The following is a 21,885-nucleotide window of genomic DNA, read 5'->3' on the forward strand; positions in this document are numbered from 1 at the left end:
AAAAAATTCAAAGAGTATGATAGCTTTTGAAGGTTACTACATTTTCAAGCCTCACATTCTGTAAGTTCTGCTTTTATTGGAACCGCTAGTCGCACCTTCCAGGCAGAGGTTAAGGTTCAGGGTCAACCTCTGAAAACAATTAAACAACTTCCTCAAGGTTATTTTTATTACTTACTGTCAGCAGGCTTCAACTGCAATATAAGTGTAAAGTCAGTTGACATAATGCACCTGGGAAGCATAGTATTTGAACAGTGAACACTAGTGACAAGCAAACACTCACATTACAGTTTAATTCAACTGACAGCCAAATGTTAAATATCAACCGACTTGTAAAAACATGAAATAAAATATTAATAGAAGAAAAAGAAAATAAGTTGGATTCAATACTACTACTAATAATAATAATTATAGTAGTTATATTATTTATATTCATAGAAGAAATTTTAAAAATGATATTAAAGTTTAACAAGTATTGATATAGACTTAATAAATAGTAAGTACCAAATTGCACAAAGTGCCCCACCGGAGACTACACTTCTTTGCCAGGCTTTATTGTGATGATATAATAACATAGTATTTTAAACAGGATTAACACAATCTCTTGGTTGTCTATTTTTTTCTTAAAATATGTTGAATGAAACTACCTCCCCTGTAATTATATCAAGCCCGGCTGCTCTCTTTTTTTCTACATCTCCAGACAGTTAGACTAGGACAGCCTAGCATTGTCATATAAGGCAATGGGCGGTCTATGAGAACCCAGCCTCTTCATTCTGATTGGCTGTCTTGTCTGACATGACTTTTTTTTCTTCTGGCTTCGCTGCTTCTGATTGGTCTTCTGACTTGGTCCGATTTAAGGTCATTATCTTAATCAGCAGTGGATGAAGTGAGGAGGTGGTGGGGGTTAAAAAAAAAAAAAAAAAAGCAGCAGAAACCAAATAAGATCGGTGGAGTTTGGCGTGGAGAGTCGTCTCTACGCGAACCGACGGACCACCACCACTGGCTGAGGGAAGAATGCTTGAAAACAAGAGAGAGAGATTGAAAACCTTCCTCAGGAAGATCGATGAGAAGGCCATTGTCAGACTAAAGCACTTCATGAAGGAGAGGTAAGCGGGATGAATGTTGCTGGCTGATCCGCTATCTGCCGGGTGAGCGCCACCCTGGATGTTGAATGCCGTTGTTTAACGGTTATTTGCTAACAATAGTGAGTATTAATAGTTTGATTCTGGCGTCTAATGTAATGTGCACTTGTATTGAGGCCTGTTAAATCTATTTTACGACTGAAAAGGACGCCTTACTAAGTAGAACAAACTGCTAGCATGCTAGCCATCCGCCTGGCTGAGGATGTGGTGGTATTTAACTAAGCTTGAGGTAACCTGCCTTGTCATGGTCGGGTAAAGTCAAATAAAGGATGATTATATTTTAGTTTTTTTTTTTTTGCTTGTTTGTTTTTGTTTTGGTTACTGTTGTCAGATTTCCCCATCTCCGCCTGATAATATGTATTTGAAAGTATACACGATAAATATTAGAAGTAACTGTCATGGTTGATCATCATTCGACTTCCCTTTTTTACGATAGTTCACGAACACAACAGTGGCTGACCCAGATTTGGCCTTGTTATTTTTATCCACAGGAGTACCTGTGTAATCCGGCCAGTTTAAAGAAGCATCATTGCTGGTGGGAAATGTGCATAAACAAAAGCTCGTCCAGATTTAGTTGGTTACTAATCTCGCCTTTACCTGCTGCTCAGACGCAATGACATCAGAAGCCTGCTGGTGTGGGTCAGATTATCATCATCATTTGTTTTCTCATCATTGCTGATTCTGGCTTAACAAGTGTCTAGCCCTGCAACAGTGGATTTACACAACCTAACATTTACTAAACAACCTCCTCCTAAAACTCTCCTGATAGGAGGGGGATTGTGTGTCTTCTCTCTGCTCTCAAGCAACAGTTGCCTATCAAATGAGACAGTTTGTATTTTCGTAGAAAATCTATTTTTAGGCCACATGAGTAAAGCACAGGTGGTACACTATGTTATATAAATGCTCTCCCATGTCATACCAGTTATTCCGCTGACGTTCTGCCCCATAGATAGCCATTTGGAGGTGTCTGACAGCACTTTCCAATCAGAAGTGGCCTGCTAGTTATCAGTAATGTGCTGCGTGTGAAGTGTGGTATGGTGGGTGATAGTCCTTGTGAACAAAACATGCATTCCTGTGCTACAAATGGTTTTAATGGCACATGGATGCCATAAAACATTCGATGTTATCCATTTCTTTATACACACACAGCAGGGTTGTTTTGTAAAATGCATGCTACTTTATGGAAGTGAATACAAAGGAAGCTTTAATTCTGAACATTGGCTAGCTGGCTCTTTCTAAGATGCTTTGTATGCAGACCTGCACAACACACTGTCAGAAAATTATGAATTGCCCTGGTAATAGCAAATGGAGCGAGTCCAGCTGCAATGTATGCAATTGGAGGATTCTGGAATAGGCTGGGTGTGGCAGCTTTGCAGGTTCCAGGAAGATGCTCCCAGGACACATGGCGCAGCTGTGGGCTGCAAAGTCTCTGTGGGTCTTAATCATATATGTGCCAGGCAGAGAGGGTAAACCTATGTCGAAAATGAAAACCACAACTGTAGAACTGTTTATCACTTAATAACCAGTTGCAGAGAATCGAACTGTTCATGGCTGAAGTTCTGGGTAGTCTTTCTGACTGCCGTTAATGACTGGCTGCTCCAACGCTCTTGTCGCACAACCAGGAAACCTGCAATATTCTTCTTGGGTGCTTCACCTTCTGAGCCTGCGTGAGAATTTTATCCACCGTCACTAAAACGCATGCAAAATCCAATGATGTCGCAATATGGAGGTGGTCAGACAATGTTACAAATTATATTTCATAGACACAATCTTAAGAACAAGCAGTGAATTCAGTTTGTTTACCTATTCTACCTTTAACTCCTCTGCTTTCATTCTTAGTGTGAAGGACAAAGGCAAAAGGAGAAGGGTGTCAGAATAAAATCAAGTATGTGAAATTTGAAGAAGGAGATTTGGGTGTTTTATTGAGAAACATTTCAATACCTTGGCATCAGTTTCAATTGAGATTTTTTTTAATCCTCATAGGCTTCCTGAAATATATCATATCTCTTTGTTGTGGTTTTGTTTCAAAGAGCCAGAGTGTAGTTCATCTTTTCTTCCAGTAAACTTAGAACAATGTCTCTCTTTTTTCTTCTTCTTTTTTTTATACACAAACAGAAGTAACTGAGTCTAATAGCTTTTATTTTTCAAAGTTATGATTATATCATAAAAGTGAAGTTATTTAATCAGCAGAAAGGAGCTGTTTTATACTCATTCAGCTGATATTACTACTGCTTTATGTATGCCCCCTAATATTTACAGATTAATCATTTTGCTGTCATTCAGCATGCAGTATAATGAATTTTGCGTTTTAATCAGTATTTGACTTAATTTAGTGGCGGCTCATTTTGAAGCTTTTATTTTTGACTTCAAAACCAAAAATAAGGACTTTGCATTCAAAGATTAGAAGCAATCAATAGCCTTGTGAGCTTTTTCAACCCTTCTTACTACGTTACAATGCATTTTCCCTGTTCATACGGCTGCCTGCTGATAGTACAGTCACAATAAAGAAAGACGCTCTTTCTGGTTCCAGTTTTCATGGAGGAAGTACAGGGACTCGTTTCTGGCTCTAGGCCACGTGACTTCCTACTCTAAAACACACAGCTGCACTTATTCAGCAACACACACATAAACATTCCCTATTACACTTGGGAGACATGCAAAGTTTTTTTTTTTTTTTTGTCCTGCTGAGTGCTGGAAGGCTGCTGCCGAATGTTGCAGTGAAAACTGGATCCTTTCTTTGCCCTTATAAACAAACAAAGAAATGTAACACAAACTAAAATATGTTTCTTAGTTGACCAAATGTCGATTCAATTTCTGTGTTTTTTGTACCCCAGCGCCCCTCCAAAGAAAAAATAAAAAAGTGACAGAGGCCTTATAATTAGGTACAAATTATAATATGCATGCTGTGATGAAATAGATTCTTGCTGCATGAAGAGAAATTAATAATTTTGAAAAGGATTGTCCTCAGCTGCCCACAAGATGGTGCTGTCACACTTTGTGGTTTCTGTTTATTTTTAAACATTTCATGGGTGTCAAGTCTAGTATTTATGGTCAGACGCGAACCTGAGAGCCTCGCCGTGTTGTTATTGGTCATGGGAGAGCTCTCTACTTGGAAAAAAAAAAATGTCTTCAGGGTGCTAGCGTGGCAAACCAGCTGATGAGGCTGGTGTCTGTGGGAGGGCCTCTGGGATCATCTGTCTCAACTCGGGACAGAGAATTAAAGCCACAGATCTCCACATCTGAGGGAATCCTCCTGATCACTTGAATTCTCGCTGCTGTATAAATTAGTCAGAGACCCGAATTTCTAATCACGTTGTAAAAACTTTTAGGGGCTGGATTGTCTTTTAATAAATGGCAAATATTTTTAGAGTGTTTGAATAAGCAGTATGAGCCCATATTGCAAACATGTTTTTTTGTTTTTGTTTTTTTGTATAAACTGTTCTATGCAGTCTAAATTTATCAAGAAAAGAAGTTACGCAGTCTATCGTCAAATTTAAGCATGATTCTTTGTCCAACATTGACGCACGTATTTACCCTCTCAGGCCAACTGATCCCTCATTAAACTTTTGTTTACTTTTGACTGCCTTTCAGATTGCACGAATGCATAATGTTTTATGTACTGAGGCCTTTATGTAGGATGGTTAAATGATAAACATTGTCCTTTTTTCATTTGTTTAAATAGATGACATGTGACCTTATACTGGTATTGCAATGTTTGTATGTTGAACAGATGGGTCCATGCTTTAAAAGGTCTCAGGAATATGGTCATGAGCATTTCTGTAATGTTTTTGTGTTCAAATCTATTTCTGACTTTGACAGTGAGAATCCTGTAGGTGATTGTCACATGTTTGCACTAGAAATGTGGCAAGTATTGTTGAGACGGTATGAGTGAAGTAACTGATATATGATGACTGAAATAGATTGGTGTGACGAGTGCAGTTAGACTATCTTAAGACCTTTGATTATGTCACGTTTACGGAAAAAAAACGTAATAGAGGAGCTAATTTTTATATATTCAGATGATTCAGTTTACTGCATTTCCTGGACATGGGTGTTATTCTTTGGAGTTTCTCCTTTTTTTTTGTCAAACTTAAGGCATTGGAGCTTGTGCTCTGTGGCCTCTAATACTTCTGCCCTATTCACTGATAGAACTGGGACTAAGTTAGCTATTGTTGTGCATATTGCCTTTGCTGCAGCTGGGCCCACATCATGTTGCTAATGAGCACAGGGTATTGAATTGTGTAGTTTAGTATTCCAGCCTGAAGACGACCCTACAATGTTGCTTTCAACCCCCACATTTCCACCGGCTCACACTGAGCATTTCCACAACAATGCGGCTTAATTCGACAAAGACCGTGGCTGAGAGTGTATTTTTGGGGGTTTGAAACAGAATAATTCTCTTTTTATCAAGGTGTTGTTCCGACCTCTTTTCCTGGCTTTGGCTTTATCTTCATGCTTAGTGTCCACTTCCTTTCAAAGGTTGCAATAAACCAGACCTTTACTCTCCGTTAAGATAGATATTGAGGATATAAGTACAGAGGTGCTGGGATATTGTCACTGAGTTGCTTGAGGTCGAACGAAGCAGCAGACTTTTACGTTGGTGAAAATTTAGATATGGAGAAAGGAAAAGATTTGCTAAGTGAACAAAGCACTTTGGATGATTCTAACTGTCCTGGAGATTTAAGTGGGTAAGTCAAACCCTTATACTTATTATGACTAACATTTGCAACTATCAGAATGAACAGTTGACATGTCTTGAGGGCTTTTTTTATATTTGAGGATATTGAAGGGAACAGAATACCTTTTTTTTTCTCCCTCTTTTTTTCTTTTCTTTTGACTTTAATAATCTTTTTTTGTTCACATAACTCAGTAGATAAGCTCTGGTGAATAATAATATTAACCATCTATTGTTGGCTTTGTTTTTTCCTAAAATGTTACCAGAACAAATGCAGATAAATGATCCCAACTAATATGTTTCTTTAGTGATAATCTGAGAACACAACATATCAGGATTTTCTGTTCTACACAAGATAAATTGTACTTTTTGTAAATATGCAGTTCTGTCTAAATTGTAATCTTCAGCTTCTTTTTATGTATATAACTTTTTTTAACAGTACTTTTTTATTATTATTTTAAAGTAGAAATAAACAAGTCTGGATTGTTAATGGGGATTTTTTTTTAAACTAGGCAGTGTGGGTTGGTACTTTAGGGAAGTAGGTCAAAGGGTAATTTCCCAGCATGAAGCAGACCCGCCCCCTATGGGTCTCCGCCTGCTTTGTAAATGTAAAGTGGTAATTAAGTGACACCAATGTTATGGGTAACATGGGTTGTTTCATGCTTTTGACTTCCATATAGGTGTTTTTTGGATTGCACCAGCTCCTTACTATTTGGAATTAAAGACACATTTGTACAGTTGTTAAACACTTGTTTTGTTCAACAACAGCAGCACTTCAGTCAACCAGCAAGAAATTAGAATCAATTTTACCTTGATCGTCTGTGATCAACATTTTAGAATCATTTCTCTTTTTTTATTAAATGTATAAAGATGAATTACTCTTTACTTTGACTCTTTGGCCCCATCAACCAGCAGAATAAACTTAAAGTACTTTTTTTTTGTTAGAAGTGAATGTGTCAAAATTAGAATCCCGTGAAGCAAAACTGAAATTCGAAACTATCTTTAAATATGTAAAATTTGATTTCTTGAATGTATGTCCATATGCTTTCAAGGCAGGTGGTTTCATTATTATGAGATGTATAATCATCTCATATCCTATATATTTTTTTTATTCAAGGAGTTTAAATATTGAACTCTACAGAGATGAAAAATGTCATTAGAAACTGTAACGCAACACGTGACTTTGTGACAAGTTAACCTCCAATTACAGAGCATCTTGGAATCAGGCACGTTATTTACTTGCATCATGAAACAACTGTTAGTTCTGACTGATAAAGAGAAAATTACTACATAGCTGATTGTAGTGCAGTCCAAGAGCTTCTGTTCTTCAGGCTCCTCTGTTAAGCAGAAATGGGTCAGGTGATGATATCTAATCGCATACAACTAGCTAACGGTTAAACACTGATTACTTAATTGTCAAGTTTTTGTTGGAACTTGACTGTCAGCAGCTTACTCACACTGAGACTGTAGGGGAAAGGGGAGGATTGCTCAAAGTGGCTGTCTGGAAATGAGATGCAGCCACAAGCTTCTGAAATATTCTTTAAACTCATTTGATTGCTTTACATCAGTTTCTCACAACTAGTTTCCTTTGTAGAGCTTTAGTAAAAGTGACATGAGCCTCCTTCCTCATGCTTTGTGACATGGTTTCCATTTAAGAGCTGTGAAACAAGTTTCACTGAATGTCTTACAATATTTTGAGCACTTAATTTGTTTCCGGGTTTTTTAATTATTATGTGAGTGACAGAGGCACAAGAGTTGTCGAGCAGGATTGTGTCTGAGACCGGTGGGAAAATGTTTTTACTCTTACATTTTTAATGTTGAGAATAAATAAATGCAACATAGTTGATCAGGCTTATTTTACAAGATTTTAGCTACAGTCTGTTTACAGAGATTGTTCTCATCTCATCTCTTAAATCAAAAGATTACATGAGGTAGGAAATGTGCCTGTAGGTGGGATTCTATAAACCTCTGGTATGTCAATGCCTTCTCTGCATTCATTGCATGTCCTTGAGTGAGAAAGGGAGGGGAGACGGCACTTTGCTCTGTTTATTGGCTGGTGTTTTTCACGCTTCTTTTAGCTTTGGGGGAGTGTCTGGGTTTTGACGTCAGCCAGTTACGGAGTGTCACACCACCCTCAACACAAGTGGCTGCCTTTGAACGAGCACAACACAGCTGTAGGTGTTTCTGGCAGGACGTGGCATAGGAGTTAATTGGTTTTGTAACTTTGCTACACACAGGGCTTAAAATCTATCTTTTCATCTTATAGTTTAGCTTACCTTTGTTGGCGTTAACAATTGGTAGCACAGGTTTCTTTTCTAACAATCTGGAAGAACAGGAAATGCCTACTGTTGGTAGGTATATGAGTTTCCGTTCATCAAAGCGATTGAAAGTTAGCAGGTAAGTCGGGTTTTGTAGTACTGAACTTAAATTTTCTCTTTTGTTTTCATCTTTGTCATGAATTCTTCCTTGTATGCATTTTTATTTTGATAGTGTCATGGTTTTACTTTCATGTAAAGTAAAACCAGCTTTATGAATTCAATACATTGTCATTCAGCTGACCACATCGTCGTGCTGTATTTCTACTTTGTGTGTTCCTGGTCAAGGACAGGCCATGGTCTTAAAAAATTTATTGACTTTTGTAATCCGGCAGCCTTGCTTTTATAGCTTTTTTTTTTTTTTCTACTTCAAGTTTTTCCAACTTAACAGTTTGGAAAGCAGCCAGTAGGTCCCTTTGAGCGCTGACGCAATGTGTGCCTATAACATTTTTCATTAAGAGAAAGGATGACCATTTCTATCTCATCGTAAAGATAATTTTGTCGTCTGTCAAACAGGAGTTATGTCTCCTCTGTGTTGGGAACAAGGTGGATGGCTTTAATAAGCTTGTTGTATGACTGTAAAGCAAAATCAGACTAGTTGGTTAAGAGACTGATGTGGTTGTTGGAAAAAGGAATTTAAAAAAAATTTTTTAAAGAAGGCGATGTTTGTGGCTTAAATTTCTGGATGGTGGTTTTCATTTTAAATAATAAAAAAAAGCTAGAGTTCAAATGAGAATATTGTCTTCTCTGCAAAAGGGCGTAATGATATCAGACTCGTGTTCCAACTTGTGCATCGCAGGGTTGTGAACATGAAAGTCGTCATGCTGTGGCATGCCTGTCTTCGCAGCAACTCTCCCACAGACACTTGTGTGCTCTTCTTATTTCTATGAAGATATGAGCAATATATACATATATACTGATCTGTGCTTTTTCCCATGTCCAGCAGCTACCCTGTGGAGAGTGGCGGGCTGCCAGCCAAAGCCAAGAAAAGCAGGAACAGCCAGAGCAATGGCGCCATCAAGAAGACCGAGGCGAAGAAAGCCTTGAGTTTAGAGACTGCTCAGCTCGAGCTCCAGCAGCAGCACAAAACCCTCAGCAGACAAATCGCCGTCAGGTAAGATTGATCAAGAAACCCACTGCACTTAACAGAAACTCTTAAAAATATATATTTTTAATGACTATTTTATGAAAGTGTCTGCTGTTGTAAATGAATAAATCACCTTAACTTTACATTTAAGGTAAACTGTTCTGTTAAAAGTGCTTTCAGTTGACTCTTGGAGGCATAAATCTGATTTTATTATAAGAGGAGTTGTAGATATTTTCCGCTACTCATACCATGCGTCACAAGACATGAGCTGACTCTCAGCTGCTGTTCAGTCATGTAACACGTGTGACTGCACAGCCATCTCAAGTAGACGGATTCTCATGCTAAACTGACCTTGAGTAAAAAACAAAAATTAAGATGATTATTGCAGTAAAAATGTCATTTATAGCACTTATTTACATCGTTGCATACTAAATTTCAGAAAGTAACTTTTTGTATTTTTATTTTTTTTACAAAACATATCTGCTTTGATTCTCATCTGTGCTAAAGTATCACTAAGTACCTATTTTAGTTAGAAGACTGCAGCTGGCATCCTGCTGGAGAGTTGACCTAACAGGAGTACCTTTGATTAGATTGATAACTAATCCTCTTCTCCCTTAGTTTCCACACAATGACTTATTTTTGCAACCACAACATTCTCAACTGCTCAATTTGCCTTGTATGCAAATAGAAAGCATAGGAACCTTTCCTTCAGATAGTTGACCAGCAGTGTGCAGCAACAACTAATCCCCAGTTCATTGGGATGAAAATGATGTTTTGCAGTTATTAACTTAACATCATATCTCAAACAGATTTTTTTTTTCCTTCTTCCTTTTCTTCAGATCGGAGACATTTGAAGGTGGCAACAAAGGTTTTGAGAGAACTGAATGCACTGGGACGCAAAGTGTAAGCCCATGCTGATGTACTCCATCTTACTGTTAGAAAGAAAATGCATTCTACACTTAAAACTTCAAGGACAAATCTTTTCTCATTTTTAGAGTTTCACAAAGCACAACAAAACATTCCACAAGTTGTTTCCAGACATTCCTGAGGAAGAAGACTTGATACATGGTAGGTACAGGTAAAATGACAGAAAAACATTAAATAAAAACAAATGTGTAAAACTGAAAGTCTGTTCTCCACTTTTCCTCCCAGCATACATATGTGCTCTGCAGAGAGAAGTGCCGTATCATGGTCGCCTCTACATCACCGACACCCACGCCTGTTTCTATTCCTCGGTTCTGCTGAAGGACACTAAGGTAGGCCTCTATGCTAGCCCAGCATGTCGCTCTGTTAAAAGCAATGTTTGACTTGACTGTCATTGGGTTTTATTCTTTTTCTTGCAGGTTGTCATTCCGGTTTCCTCCATCCACACAGTGAAGAAACAGAAAACAGCTCTACTGGTACCCAACGCCTTGTCTCTTCGAACCTCAGAAGGAGAGAAGGTCCGTCTAACATCTTTAACTCTCTGCAATTGTAACATTCATGAAGCAAATGGAGTTTATTATGTTTGGAATGAAATGAGATGTTGTGTAGCAACATTAATATTCCTTTAAAAGTTAAGTCAACAGGGTGTTTCACTATAGGATTTTTACCATCGAGCCAGCAGCTCATAATCCTCCCTCTTCTTTTTATATTGTTTAGTACGTCTTTGTGTCACTGAGGAACAGGGACTCGTGTTACCAGCTGCTTTGCTCCGTTTGCCCTCAGATAGAGGTGAGTGTCTCGGGTCAAACTACAAAAGAAACCCAGAATTGCAGCAGCTGAGTAAAACATGGGACCACTGAAAGGACCACTTTAGAAAGACTGATGGCATAACAGTCAAATTGTGTCAAGCCATTGAGAATAGCTTTGAAGTGCTTCATTGTCATGGTGGAAGTGTCGCAATGTATTGGACTTTCTCTTGTTACAAAGTCTAAATGTCGGGAAAGGGTTTTTTTTTATAAAAGTACAGCGTTACAAATTAAAGCAGGTGTCAGCTTAACTGTTTGAGCTGTCTTTGTTTACTTTTCATAAAATGTTGGAGGCTCATAGTTTGTGGGAATCATTTCAAGTCATCTCTGCATCTTCTTTTACAGGACAGCAGCACCAACAGTAGCCCTCTCTTTTCCTCAGGCGAAAACAGCTTTGATAAAAGCAAACTCGTGGTAAGAAAACTCTCATCAGTTTGGTTTCTTGAGTCTGACTTTAGAAACTTTAAAATAAGTGCTCTTTAATGTGCAGTGTTATTTGTTTCTGAAGTCCTGGTTCTTTGTGTGCAGAATTCCAGCCAGTCCAGTTTGGATGACAGCTTGGATGGTTCTGAAACTCAGTCCTTACAGAACCAGCCTCTGCAGAGAGCTCACCGAGGTAGGATGTTTGACTTCACACATTATGACCATATTAAGTATTATTAGAGTACCGGGTGTCAAAATCTTTTGTTCCCTAAATTGAAGTTCATTATAAACAAAACTTGCTGTGCTGCAGTCATGTTCTAATTTTGTTCTAGATGTGCAAAGTTCAAGGTCTGCTAGTAGTCTTAACAGCAATTCCTTCTTCTCTTATCTGTCCTTCCAGTAGAAGCAGTGCCTCATGGAAACGGTTCAGGTTTCAGCAGTCAGCAGACTGACAGCTCATCCTCAGAGGAGCTCTCTGAGTCAGGTAATGGACTCAAAGTGTCACAAGTATTCAAAAAAAAAAAAAAAAAACACGTTCAGTAATGAGCATTGGAAAAATCAGAATTAGAAAGTGAGCTGTAATATTTACGCTGTTGACTTGTATTTTTTAGGTGGATCGTGGATGTGGAATGTGACTGAAAAAGCCAAGTCTCTGCTGGTTCAGAGAGAGTTCAGCACCCTCAACACTCTTCTCTTTATTTACTTGATTCTGTAAGTGACACCCTTCTTCTTTAATATGTGTTCTCACACCTTCCTATCTTCCTGTTTGCTAATCTCTTATCTGCTGGTGCTGAAGTTGCATTCCGCAAACGAAAGCATGAGACTTTCCGTTGTCTAATGCTGAGGAACCTGATATCTCAAAGAATTTAAACAGAAAAACCTGTCTCCTCATTTTATGACCTTTATGTAGTCTTTAAAACAGCTTAGGTCGTTACTTGTTTATTGATGTTAGTAGGTCTAAACATTGAAGAACTAGTCTAAATCTCTGTGTGTGTGTGTGTGTGTGTTGCAGGGTGGTACTGCTGTTGCTGTCTTCGGGTTACATCGGTCTCCGTATCGTGGCTCTAGAGGAACAGCTTACGTCCCTCGGTGCTCTGCCAGAGTTCACCTTACAGAGCGGGTAGGATGTCTCTTTTCATCTCTGTCTTTATTTCAGTGTGAGAAGTAAGTAATTGATATCCAGTTTAAACAATAATGCCACACAAACTCTTGAATACTAATGCAAAATTCTCAACAACAAAAATTGTCGAGTCATCACACTTCTTCTAGGTACTTTTCAATTTTGGATGCAATACTGCCACCTAGTGGGGAGTTTTTCTTTTTCTTTTTTTTTTTTCCTTTTACACAAGTTTGTGGTTTTCACCCTGTTGTCTCAACAGTGCAAAACCTTATACTCAGTTTTCAGGTATTATAAATCCATAGTCCACAAAGATAAGTGCCAAATTCACAACTAAATTAACTCGTCCTATAAACAAGAAAGTAGGAAATGCATCATACAGCAATAGTAAAAAATTGAATCCGGTCTACTATAAATAGTTCATAACCCAACAAATTCTTGAGAAGTTTCTCATTTGTTTTCTGTCTTTAACTGTCTCTTTTTGTCTTGACAGGTATAACAAAAACACATAATCCTCAGCGACGGGAGGAGAGACGGGCGGTGATTTCAGCCTCTCCACAGCTGAACCTGAAGGGCCAACTTTAACATACTCAGACTCTGCTCCCAACATGGCCGGCGCTGTTACATAGAGGAAGAGCAGCAACCTCGTGCAATTTCAGAGTCGCTAACTTGAACAACTCTTCTTCCTCCAAGTGCAGTAAATAAACGGCCGTGTCGCAGCCTCAGCACACAGAGCCAAGCCAAATAAATACTCGCGCTGCCTGGTTGCAGTGTACCAGTTGTTTAAAAACCAAAGCCACAGTGGCTCAAACTCAGCAAAGTGCCACACTAGCCAAGTCAGATGGCACTATGCTTTCAGAAACTTTTCAACATCTGTGAATCTGTCACTCATTGTCCTGTTCTCCCTGAGCATGCAATCTGAATAGGGCTATACTACAGCATTAGCCTGCTGTAGTGCTTTTTGCTGCACTTCAACACTGGAGATGTAGTGCTATGCATAGCCAAAGATGCACAAAGTGCACATCTTTTGCATGAGTGCACAGAGAAAACTTTTCTATCTTTCATCAGCTGTAAATTCAGTCCTGTCTGTCTCTACATTCAGCAAGTTTGGGGGTACTTTAAATTGTTCTTTCTCATTGGGTGTGGGTTGAAATGATGCTTTTTCTTTTTTCTTTTTTTTTTTTTTTTGAGAAAAATCTTTATCGCAGATCAGCCCACAAAGGCATAATAATTTCCTGATGGTCCTATCCTTTCTCTCAGTCTGCTGTGATTGCAGTTTTACTTTCTTCGTTTTTGGTATGATTTAAATATGTTTAATGATCAATGCCCAGAGCTTATTTTCTTTCCACTAAAATAAGTACTGGACGAATGCATCTTCAATGCACAAATACTCAGCACAATGGGACACGAAGTTGTCCAAAAGGCGTAGATTTTGGTCTTCGAGAGCAGATTCAAATCTCTGGTTTTGACGTCAGTTGTTTTAGCGCCTTCAGAAGCTAGCTTTTTGTTCTAAAGCGACGTGCTCCTTGAAGACCAATAACCAGTAACGTATTTCTAATGCATGTGTCTGCAGTTATTGACACTTGACTGATTACTGTATATGCATTCTTGCTCTGGTCACCAGAGTGATGAATAATAACCCCATAACACTGTAAGGTCCGAGTTTTCAAATGCAAAAGAAATGTGGTCCGGAAAAGAAATTTCAGTTTGCATGGGAAGAATGTAACCTATGTTTGTGTGAAGTTCTTAAGTGAAGAATTGTGATTGTGGGGGGAAAAAACCAGTTCAATAACAGAAGTGAGAGGAATGGCGCAAGTAAGCAAGCGCACTTTAAAAAAAGACAAACATACATTGTGCCTGTCGCAACCCCCAGACACTTTGGTTGGACTGAAATGGCAAAGCTGGCGTTCTGCGGTGTTTGATGGTGCTAAGAATTATTTTAAATTGATTTCACTCAGGGTTGGTGGGGCTCTTCCTGCCGTGTGGTTTTAGTCGCTATAGCTAGACATTTCATTATGTAGTGCTCATGATGGGTTTCACGGTTTGCACGTCTTTAGTTATTCAGTAACCCTTTAATAATAAATTGATCTCACTTGATTTTAACTGAGAAATCTGCCGTCTTTCCATTATCAAATTTCTTGTTTTTAACTTAAATCATTTATCAGTACCACATTTTAACATCACAGTTCTTTTGGAGCCTCTTTCTTTGTAGGAGCAGTGAGCACCCTCATGGAGAGTCTTCTAAATGTTTTTTTTTCTTGCCATGCCATATCCATTACTGTCAGTTATTGTATTCGCCCACCCAGGGGCAGTATGCACAACCACTGTCCACGAATGATCCATTTCAAGACTTTAGGGCGGGTTTTGTGTGATTTTTGCACTATTTAGAGTGTTGTAAATAATTTTGTACCAAATGTTAATGTCCTTAATTCTACTTTGGCTCTCTCTATATATTTATTTGCATTATGTGTAATTTAAAGTGGTCTCTGTGAGATTGCTTTGTACTGTTAAAAATAAATATTTGGAAGTAAAATTTGGCGTATTGGTGTTTTTATGTTGAAAGTATGTGAACATTGTCCCTGAATTTTAGGGGAAACAAGTAAATTTGTGAAAAGAAATGTGAATATCTCATTCAACCATTGGACTTGATATTTTAAATGTACTTTGTACCATTTTGTCAATTAGACAATTTTTTTTAAAGCATTTTAGTTGACATGTGGTAGAACTAGCTTTTGTTCCAAATACAGGTGCAAGGCTTTTGTACTGTTTTACCTCCTTAGAACATGTACAGAGTGAAAATGTTGCAAAATAACAATCTCTGCATGTGTGTTTTAAGCGGAAATCTTTTTAAAGTACCAATTAGACAGATTCTAATCTAATTGGTACTTTAGTGTGGACGGACGGTAACTGGGCCACTCTAACGTTTGTACATGAGTTATATATATCAGTCGCTGAAACTTTTGCCACAAGAACCAAAACTGTCAAGCCACTACCACAAAATGAGTTATTTTTCCATTTTTGGTTTTCACCTGCTGTTTGGTAAATTAATGTACTTTTTAATAATATTATCAAGTGAAAGCATAAAACAGACCTGCTAATTGTACAAAAATGTTACTGTCCACTATACTATAGGAAGCTTCTAGTTTTCCAGCATGTTTTCTGAAATACCCTTTTTGTTCTTTTCAAAGAGTTTTTCTGCATTGACTTCCTATAGTTAATGCAGTTAAAAGGAACTGCCTAAAAACATTTTTAAAAAAAAAAAAAAAACTGTTTTACTGTCCTCTATCTGATAGTAAACCGACAGCAAAGAGGGCAATGAGAGCAGTGGAAGACATGCAGCAAAGGTCACCAGGCCGGGACTCGAACCGGCCTGGTTGGAGTCCCGGCCGGTTCGAGAACTAAGCTGGGTTGTGCTTAAGCCCTTCCCCAACATTGTGCCATTCTGGGCACACATAAAATAATTCCTATGCTTTGGACACCCCTGACCTAACACAGTCTCTTGTAACTCCCCTGCTTCAGATATCTTGCAGCCTCTTGCCGTTTTTCCACTCCTCTCTCCAGCTTTGTCCTGTATTTAAATTAATCAATCTGTCCATCAATATGGACCAGACTCCTTGTCCTGATGTAGGAAAGCATTTACACAGAATGATGCTGCCACTCTACAGCAATTTTGTCCTGGCAAACAACAGGGCTTCTTAAGCATTTTTTCCAGCAAAAGTTGTTGGTATTGGAATAGAAGGATATGTCGCATAAAACTTTTCACATGTTTGGTAAAAGCCTAATTAAATCCGATGAACTGTGTGGTTTTACAGTGATATGTGAAAATGGTTTGCAGAGCATTGTAAATTCTAGCATTTATTAAAACCAAAAAATGTTAGACTAAGGATGAAGGCTGGAAGAAGAAGAACAGAATGTTGCATCTGAATTTGAACAATTTAGTTTCAAAACCACATTCTTGTGTAACAGGAAAAATCTCAGACTAATATTGTGCTTATAGCTGTCTGACATCTGGCATGTTTGGTTAACAGTTTGTGTCTCAACTACATCTAGCTGCAGAGAATGAACTATGCTATATTTATTTTATTTCATATTTCAGAAGCAAATTCCGTAACAATATTCAGTCCAACAGTCTGAAGGACCATTTGTGCATTTCTCCTGTTCAGCTGTCGGGGTTGTTGGAAGGAGCAGGGTCTTCAGAGGTCCGGCGGTATGCACAGAGCTGAAACGCACCTAGAACAAATGAGAGGCACCATCTATTAATAATCACATTTATTACAAAGTATATCATTAAAGTTTGGCGTGTAAAAGTCCTATCCAACTTTGCATATTTCAGGCTTACAGGAAACGTTTCCAGAGAATTTCGTTTAGTCTCTGTTAACGTTTGAACATGTCATGTAAATGATGTCTCACTTTTAAAATGCATCTCTTATTTGAGAAAACCTTCTGGACGGTGAGCCATTTTTTTTGTTTGTTTTATTCAAATGGAAACTTGTTTTCTCACGCACTGTTACGAAGTTCAAACTTGAAATCACTAAATACATAGACATTTGAGAACACGTATATTCTTCTTGAGTCAAAAACTGTAAGAAGTGAGAACCTGCTGCGAAAGCCAGAATCACAGCCACCCAGCCGATGACGTAGGACCAGGAAAAGCGCCAGTCCAGGAAGCGTTTGCCAAAGAAGGTGACGGTGTTATGCCGAGAAATGCATGCCTGCCGAGAATTGCATCCCCTGTCGCGGGAGCGCGCATCGCTCTAAACTCTCGCATATTGATGAGTAAACGGGCTGAAATCCGACCGAAGAGGAAACTTTTAAAAATATTGGTAACATTATAACGTTTATTAATCATGTAAGCGCTAAAATTGTGGGTTTTATTTCGCAAATTAATTGAAATAAACACTGATTTTTTTCACGTTTATTGAGCCATATTTGTCGAACGTTCTTCAGTGTCTGATGAACAAGTTCTCCGCAGCTGCTTTGAAATTCCAAGATTTTTCTTTTAACACCATAATAGCTTAAAACTTTACAAAACCGAGGCCCAATCCCAATTACGTAGAACATTTTATATTACGCTTAGCTGTCTAGTGTATTAATGTAGGGGAGATGCATTTTAATTTCTGAGCCTGCTAATATTTGCATCCCCTGTCTATTGTCCTGTTCATATGAAACTTATAGTGGTAACTCAGGGAACAAGTGTCATTATGTAGAAAAAATGTAATTTCCAAGTTAGCAGGGGATGCAATTTTTGGCAATATGGATTTCTAGCTTGCCAAAATTTGCATCCCCCCTGTTTTCATCAAATATGATCCAATTGAGTGAAACTCATACCAGCAGTTCTTACAACTACTCTGGTCATGTAGGACAAGTTATTTCACTCTTAACTCTTTATTTCTCAGAGTTAGCAGGGGGTGCAACTTTTGGCAATATGGATTTCTAGCTTGCCAAAATTTGCATCCCCCCTGTTTTCATGAAATATTTTCGAAATGATATTAAATTAATTCCAGTAGTTCATAGAACTACTCTGGTCATGTAGAAAAACATATTTCACTCTTAACTCATTATTTTTCAGAGTTAGCAGGGGGTGCATTTTCCGGCAATGTGGAATTTTCAGGTTGCCAAAAATTGCATCCCCTCTACTTTCATCAAATATGATCCAATTGAGATGAAACTCATACCAGCAGTTCTTAGAGCTACTCTGGTGATGTAGAAAAAGTTATTTCACTCTCAACTCTGTGTTTCTCCAAGTTAGCAGGGGGATGCATTTTCCGGCAATGTGGAATTTTCAGGTTGCCAAAAATTGCATCCCCTCTACTTTCATCAAATATGATCCAATTGAGATGAAACTCATACCAGCAGTTCTTAGAGCTACTCTGGTGATGTAGAAAAAGTTATTTCACTCTCAACTCTGTGTTTCTCCAAGTTAACAGGGGGATGCATTTTCCGGCAATGTGGAATTTCAGGTTGCCAAAATCTGCATCCCCGCTATTGTCATCAAATATTATTGAATGCATCTGAGAATGTGCTCAAAATGAAAATTGTCAGAAAATGCATGTCCTGCAATTTGGAGAATTAGGATAGTAATGTGTTATATGAAATGTTCTAGACAATGACACGTATGCTCTGAGCTACTAGAGTGACTTTCAAATCTGTATGACACTTTTGAGCTGAAAAAAAGGGCATGCAAATATCGGCAGCTCATAATTTGCTATGCCAAAAAATGCATCCCCCCAAGCTTAAAAAAACAAACAGTTATGAGTGAAATAGCTTTTTCTATATAATCACATTTGTTCCCTCAATTGCTGGTATGAGTTTCATATCAATAGGATAACATTTGAGGAAAAAGGAGAGGGAAAGCATATTTTGGCAGGTTGATAATAGGCTGTGCCATAAAATGCATCCCCCTGCTAACGTGTACAAATAAAAAATTAAGAGTGGAATAACATCTTCTGCATAAGAAGAATAGTTGTATGAGCTTCTGCTATGAGTTCCATGTTATTAGCATAACATTTGAGAAAAATAGAGAGGACATGCAAATTTTGGCAGGAGCAAAATCCATATTGCCGGAAAATGAATCCCCCTGCTAACTTGGAGAAACACAGAGTTGAGAGTGAAATAACTTTTTCTACATCACCAGAGTAGCTCTAAGAACTGCTGGTATGAGTTTCATCTCAATTGGATCATATTTGATGAAAGTAGAGGGGATGCAATTTTTGGCAACCTGAAAATTCCACATTGCCGGAAAATGCATCCCCCTGCTAACTTGGAGAAACACAGAGTTGAGAGTGAAATAACTTTTTCTACATCACCAGAGTAGCTCTACTGCTAAAATTCATCTCAATTGGATCATATTTGATGAAAGTAGAGGGGATGCAATTTTTGGCAACCTGAAAATTCCACATTGCCGGAAAATGCACCCCCTGCTAACTCTGAAAAATAATGAGTTAAGAGTGAAATATGTTTTTCTACATGACCAGAGTAGTTCTATGAACTACTGGAATTAATTTAATATCATTTCGAAAATATTTCATGAAAACAGGGGGATGCAAATTTTGGCAAGCTAGAAATCCATATTGCCAAAAGTTGCACCCCCTGCTAACTCTGAGAAATAAAGAGTTAAGAGTGAAATAACTTGTCCTACATGACCAGAGTAGTTGTAAGAACTGCTGGTATGAGTTTCACTCAATTGGATCATATTTGATGAAAACAGGGGGGATGCAAATTTTGGCAAGCTAGAAATCCATATTGCCAAAAATTGCATCCCCTGCTAACTTGGAAATTACATTTTTTCTACATAATGACACTTGTTCCCTGAGTTACCACTATAAGTTTCATATGAACAGGACAATAGACAGGGGATGCAAATATTAGCAGGCTCAGAAATTAAAATGCATCTCCCCTACATTAATACACTAGACAGCTAAGCGTAATATAAAATGTTCTACGTAATTGGGATTGGGCCTCGGTTTTGTAAAGTTTTAAGCTATTATGGTGTTAAAAGAAAAATCTTGGAATTTCAAAGCAGCTGCGGAGAACTTGTTCATCAGACACTGAAGAACGTTCGACAAATATGGCTCAATAAACGTGAAAAAAATCAGTGTTTATTTCAATTAATTTGCGAAATAAAACCCACAATTTTAGCGCTTACATGATTAATAAACGTTATAATGTTACCAATATTTTAAAAAGTTTCCTCTTCGGTCGGATTTCAGCCCGTTTACTCATCAATATGCGAGAGTTTAGAGCGATGCGCGCTCCCGCGACAGGGGATGCAATTCTCGGCAGGCATGCATTTCTCGGCATAACACCGGTCACTCCTGTGTAAACAGCTAAAGCCAGAAGAGCCAGAAAACCTTCAACAGAGAAGAAAAGAGAGAGAAAATGTGGACTGTGTTGGGGTTTCAGAGTTGCTTCGTTGTTTCGAATATCAGTGACGCTGGAAGAGCGGCTCGAGACGTAGAGCCGCAATTATCCTCCAGCTGTGAAAGTCTTTGTCGTACCTGACAGGAGCAGAGCGATGCCTCCGGTCCGGACCCTCCTGTGCTTGGTGCCGTTAGTGAAGGCGCTCAGGCCGAGCACAGTCCCAGCAAAACAGCTCAGCACGGCCAGCAGCATGAAGGCCCGGGTGGCGTCCCAGAAGGCTGAAAATGCAAATAATCAGTCTGCGAAAAAACAGGCGCACAAACATGCAAATAAAACTTTCTCAGTCAAGTAACTAGTTATCTCCATTCATTTTAGCTCCTGTAAAAATAATAATAATAACTTGAACTGAAGACTATGTCAATGAAACCACTGGACGCTCATTTGTAAACATCTATTGAGGCACATACCTACGGTTATGGTGTGGGCGTGGCATTTGTGGTTGATGCAGAACCTCCAAAGCCCCTGATTGGCTGAGCTGCCCGAGTAGCGGTAGTGCATCCAGAAATCTGTGGCCGTAGAAACGATGAGAAGCACCAGGGCGGCCACGCCGCACAGGGTGCCTGCTCCTGCTACACTGTACAGCATTGTGAAGCCTAAACTTCCAGCAGTAGTTCAGAGAGGAGAGGACAGGGAAAATGGAAGTTATGAAGTTTTATTTGCTTTTTACTAGTGAAAACATGTTTTCATTAAGGGCCTCTCTTCAAGTTTGTCACTTATATCGGTTTAACTTGCTCTGTTAGGATGATTCTTGGACTCTTTTACATGAATATAGACACTTACATGCATTGCAGTGATGCTAGAAAGAGCAATATGAGTTAAAGCTTAGGACTTTCCAAAAAAAAAAAAGAAAAGCAAATCCACATGACACACACATCAGAGCGATCCTCCAGAGCGTGGTGAAATTGGTTGGAGCCAGAAAAAGAACTCGACTCAAATGGCTGTCAGACAATAGGCTTGCCTATCAGGCAGTTCCAAGCTATTGTTCCTCTCTAATTCCCCTCCACTCACCACAAAATAATTTTCTAGTACGCAACTGTCAGCACTGCGACAAAGCCTGAAAACAAGTTATTTTTATATACTCCCCCTTAATGCATCTTTTCACAGTGGCCAAAATGCTCTGATTATGTCCAAAACGGGCAAGCATACCTAATTTAAAAATGTGGGCAATGTTCCTAATATTAACGCAAACTAAAACATGCAGTAAAGCTTGTAGTGATTTTTTTTTTTTCAATTATAGAAAATGAACTGCTTCAAACACCACCTCCTCTGTGTCTTTGTAGTTCTCAGCTTCTCTGATTTTGCTCTTTAAGCTTCTAATGCTCCCTGCTTGTATCATAAATGTGTGTAATTGTGTATGGCTCCAGGTTTTACCTTTAGTTTGGCCAGTCTGTGTCCTGAGTCGCTGGCTGTTAAACGGGTGTGCCTATCCTTTTTAAGCCCTGGACCTCAGGCCCTCATTGTCCATCTCACAAAAGAGTG

General features: G+C 38.6%; 2 protein-coding genes across 8 annotated transcripts; one reads left to right on the forward strand and one right to left on the reverse strand.

Annotated features, from left to right (window-relative positions):
* Positions 1 to 806: 806 nt before the first annotated feature.
* On the forward strand, positions 807 to 15,019 carry si:zfos-943e10.1 (GRAM domain-containing protein 2B). 6 transcript variants are annotated; one of them, XM_055057629.1, is made up of 13 exons: positions 810 to 1,103; positions 9,073 to 9,243; positions 10,056 to 10,119; positions 10,212 to 10,284; positions 10,369 to 10,472; positions 10,560 to 10,658; positions 10,858 to 10,929; positions 11,292 to 11,360; positions 11,475 to 11,562; positions 11,773 to 11,853; positions 11,981 to 12,080; positions 12,382 to 12,489; positions 12,980 to 15,019. In XM_055057629.1, exons 1-13 carry the CDS (start codon positions 1,012 to 1,014, stop codon positions 12,996 to 12,998), a joined length of 1,140 nt encoding a protein of 379 aa, XP_054913604.1. In that variant the 5' UTR covers positions 810 to 1,011; the 3' UTR covers positions 12,999 to 15,019. The 6 variants fall into 6 exon arrangements, with proteins under 6 accessions (XP_054913622.1, XP_054913604.1, XP_054913597.1 ...); XM_055057622.1 differs by having other exon boundaries at positions 814 to 1,103; positions 11,770 to 11,853; XM_055057637.1 differs by lacking the exon at positions 810 to 1,103 and adding an exon at positions 5,720 to 5,827 and having other exon boundaries at positions 11,770 to 11,853.
* A 1,306-nt stretch (positions 15,020 to 16,325) lies between these two features.
* On the reverse strand, positions 16,326 to 21,884 carry lim2.2 (lens intrinsic membrane protein 2.2). Of its 2 annotated transcripts, none has more exons than XM_055045049.1 (6): positions 21,778 to 21,884; positions 20,814 to 20,999; positions 20,484 to 20,624; positions 20,292 to 20,336; positions 17,084 to 17,173; positions 16,326 to 16,716 (listed from the first exon to the last, which is right to left on the reverse strand). In XM_055045049.1, the coding sequence occupies exons 2-6, from the start codon at positions 20,989 to 20,991 to the stop codon at positions 16,646 to 16,648; spliced, it is 525 nt and encodes a 174-aa protein (XP_054901024.1). In that variant the 5' UTR covers positions 20,992 to 20,999; positions 21,778 to 21,884; the 3' UTR covers positions 16,326 to 16,645. The 2 variants fall into 2 exon arrangements, with proteins under 2 accessions (XP_054901024.1, XP_054901031.1); XM_055045056.1 differs by having other exon boundaries at positions 20,814 to 21,004; positions 21,778 to 21,869.
* Position 21,885: the final 1 nt, after the last annotated feature.

This window comes from Poeciliopsis prolifica, unplaced genomic scaffold (assembly GCF_027474105.1).
Source record: "Poeciliopsis prolifica strain line A6 unplaced genomic scaffold, Auburn_PproV2 SCAFFOLD002, whole genome shotgun sequence".
NCBI classification, from domain to species: Eukaryota; Metazoa; Chordata; class Actinopteri; order Cyprinodontiformes; family Poeciliidae; genus Poeciliopsis; species Poeciliopsis prolifica.

Excerpts from the sequence above, each read along its gene's own strand:
- lim2.2 (XM_055045049.1), bottom strand. The coding sequence starts at position 20,991 with ATGCTGTACAGTGTAGCAGGAGCAGGCACCCTGTGCGGCGTGGCCGCC. Across the intron at positions 20,625-20,813 it reads CGCCCACACCATAACCGTAG|CCTTCTGGGACGCCACCCGG; the intron begins GTATGTGCCTCA and ends TTGCATTTTCAG. Across the intron at positions 17,174-20,291 it reads TGTTTACACAGGAGTGACCG|TCACCTTCTTTGGCAAACGC; the intron begins GTGTTATGCCGA and ends GGCATAACACCG.
- si:zfos-943e10.1 (XM_055057622.1), top strand. The coding sequence starts at position 1,012 with ATGCTTGAAAACAAGAGAGAGAGATTGAAAACCTTCCTCAGGAAGATC. Across the intron at positions 1,104-9,072 it reads AAGCACTTCATGAAGGAGAG|CAGCTACCCTGTGGAGAGTG; the intron begins GTAAGCGGGATG and ends TCCCATGTCCAG. Across the intron at positions 11,361-11,474 it reads TTGATAAAAGCAAACTCGTG|AATTCCAGCCAGTCCAGTTT; the intron begins GTAAGAAAACTC and ends CTTTGTGTGCAG.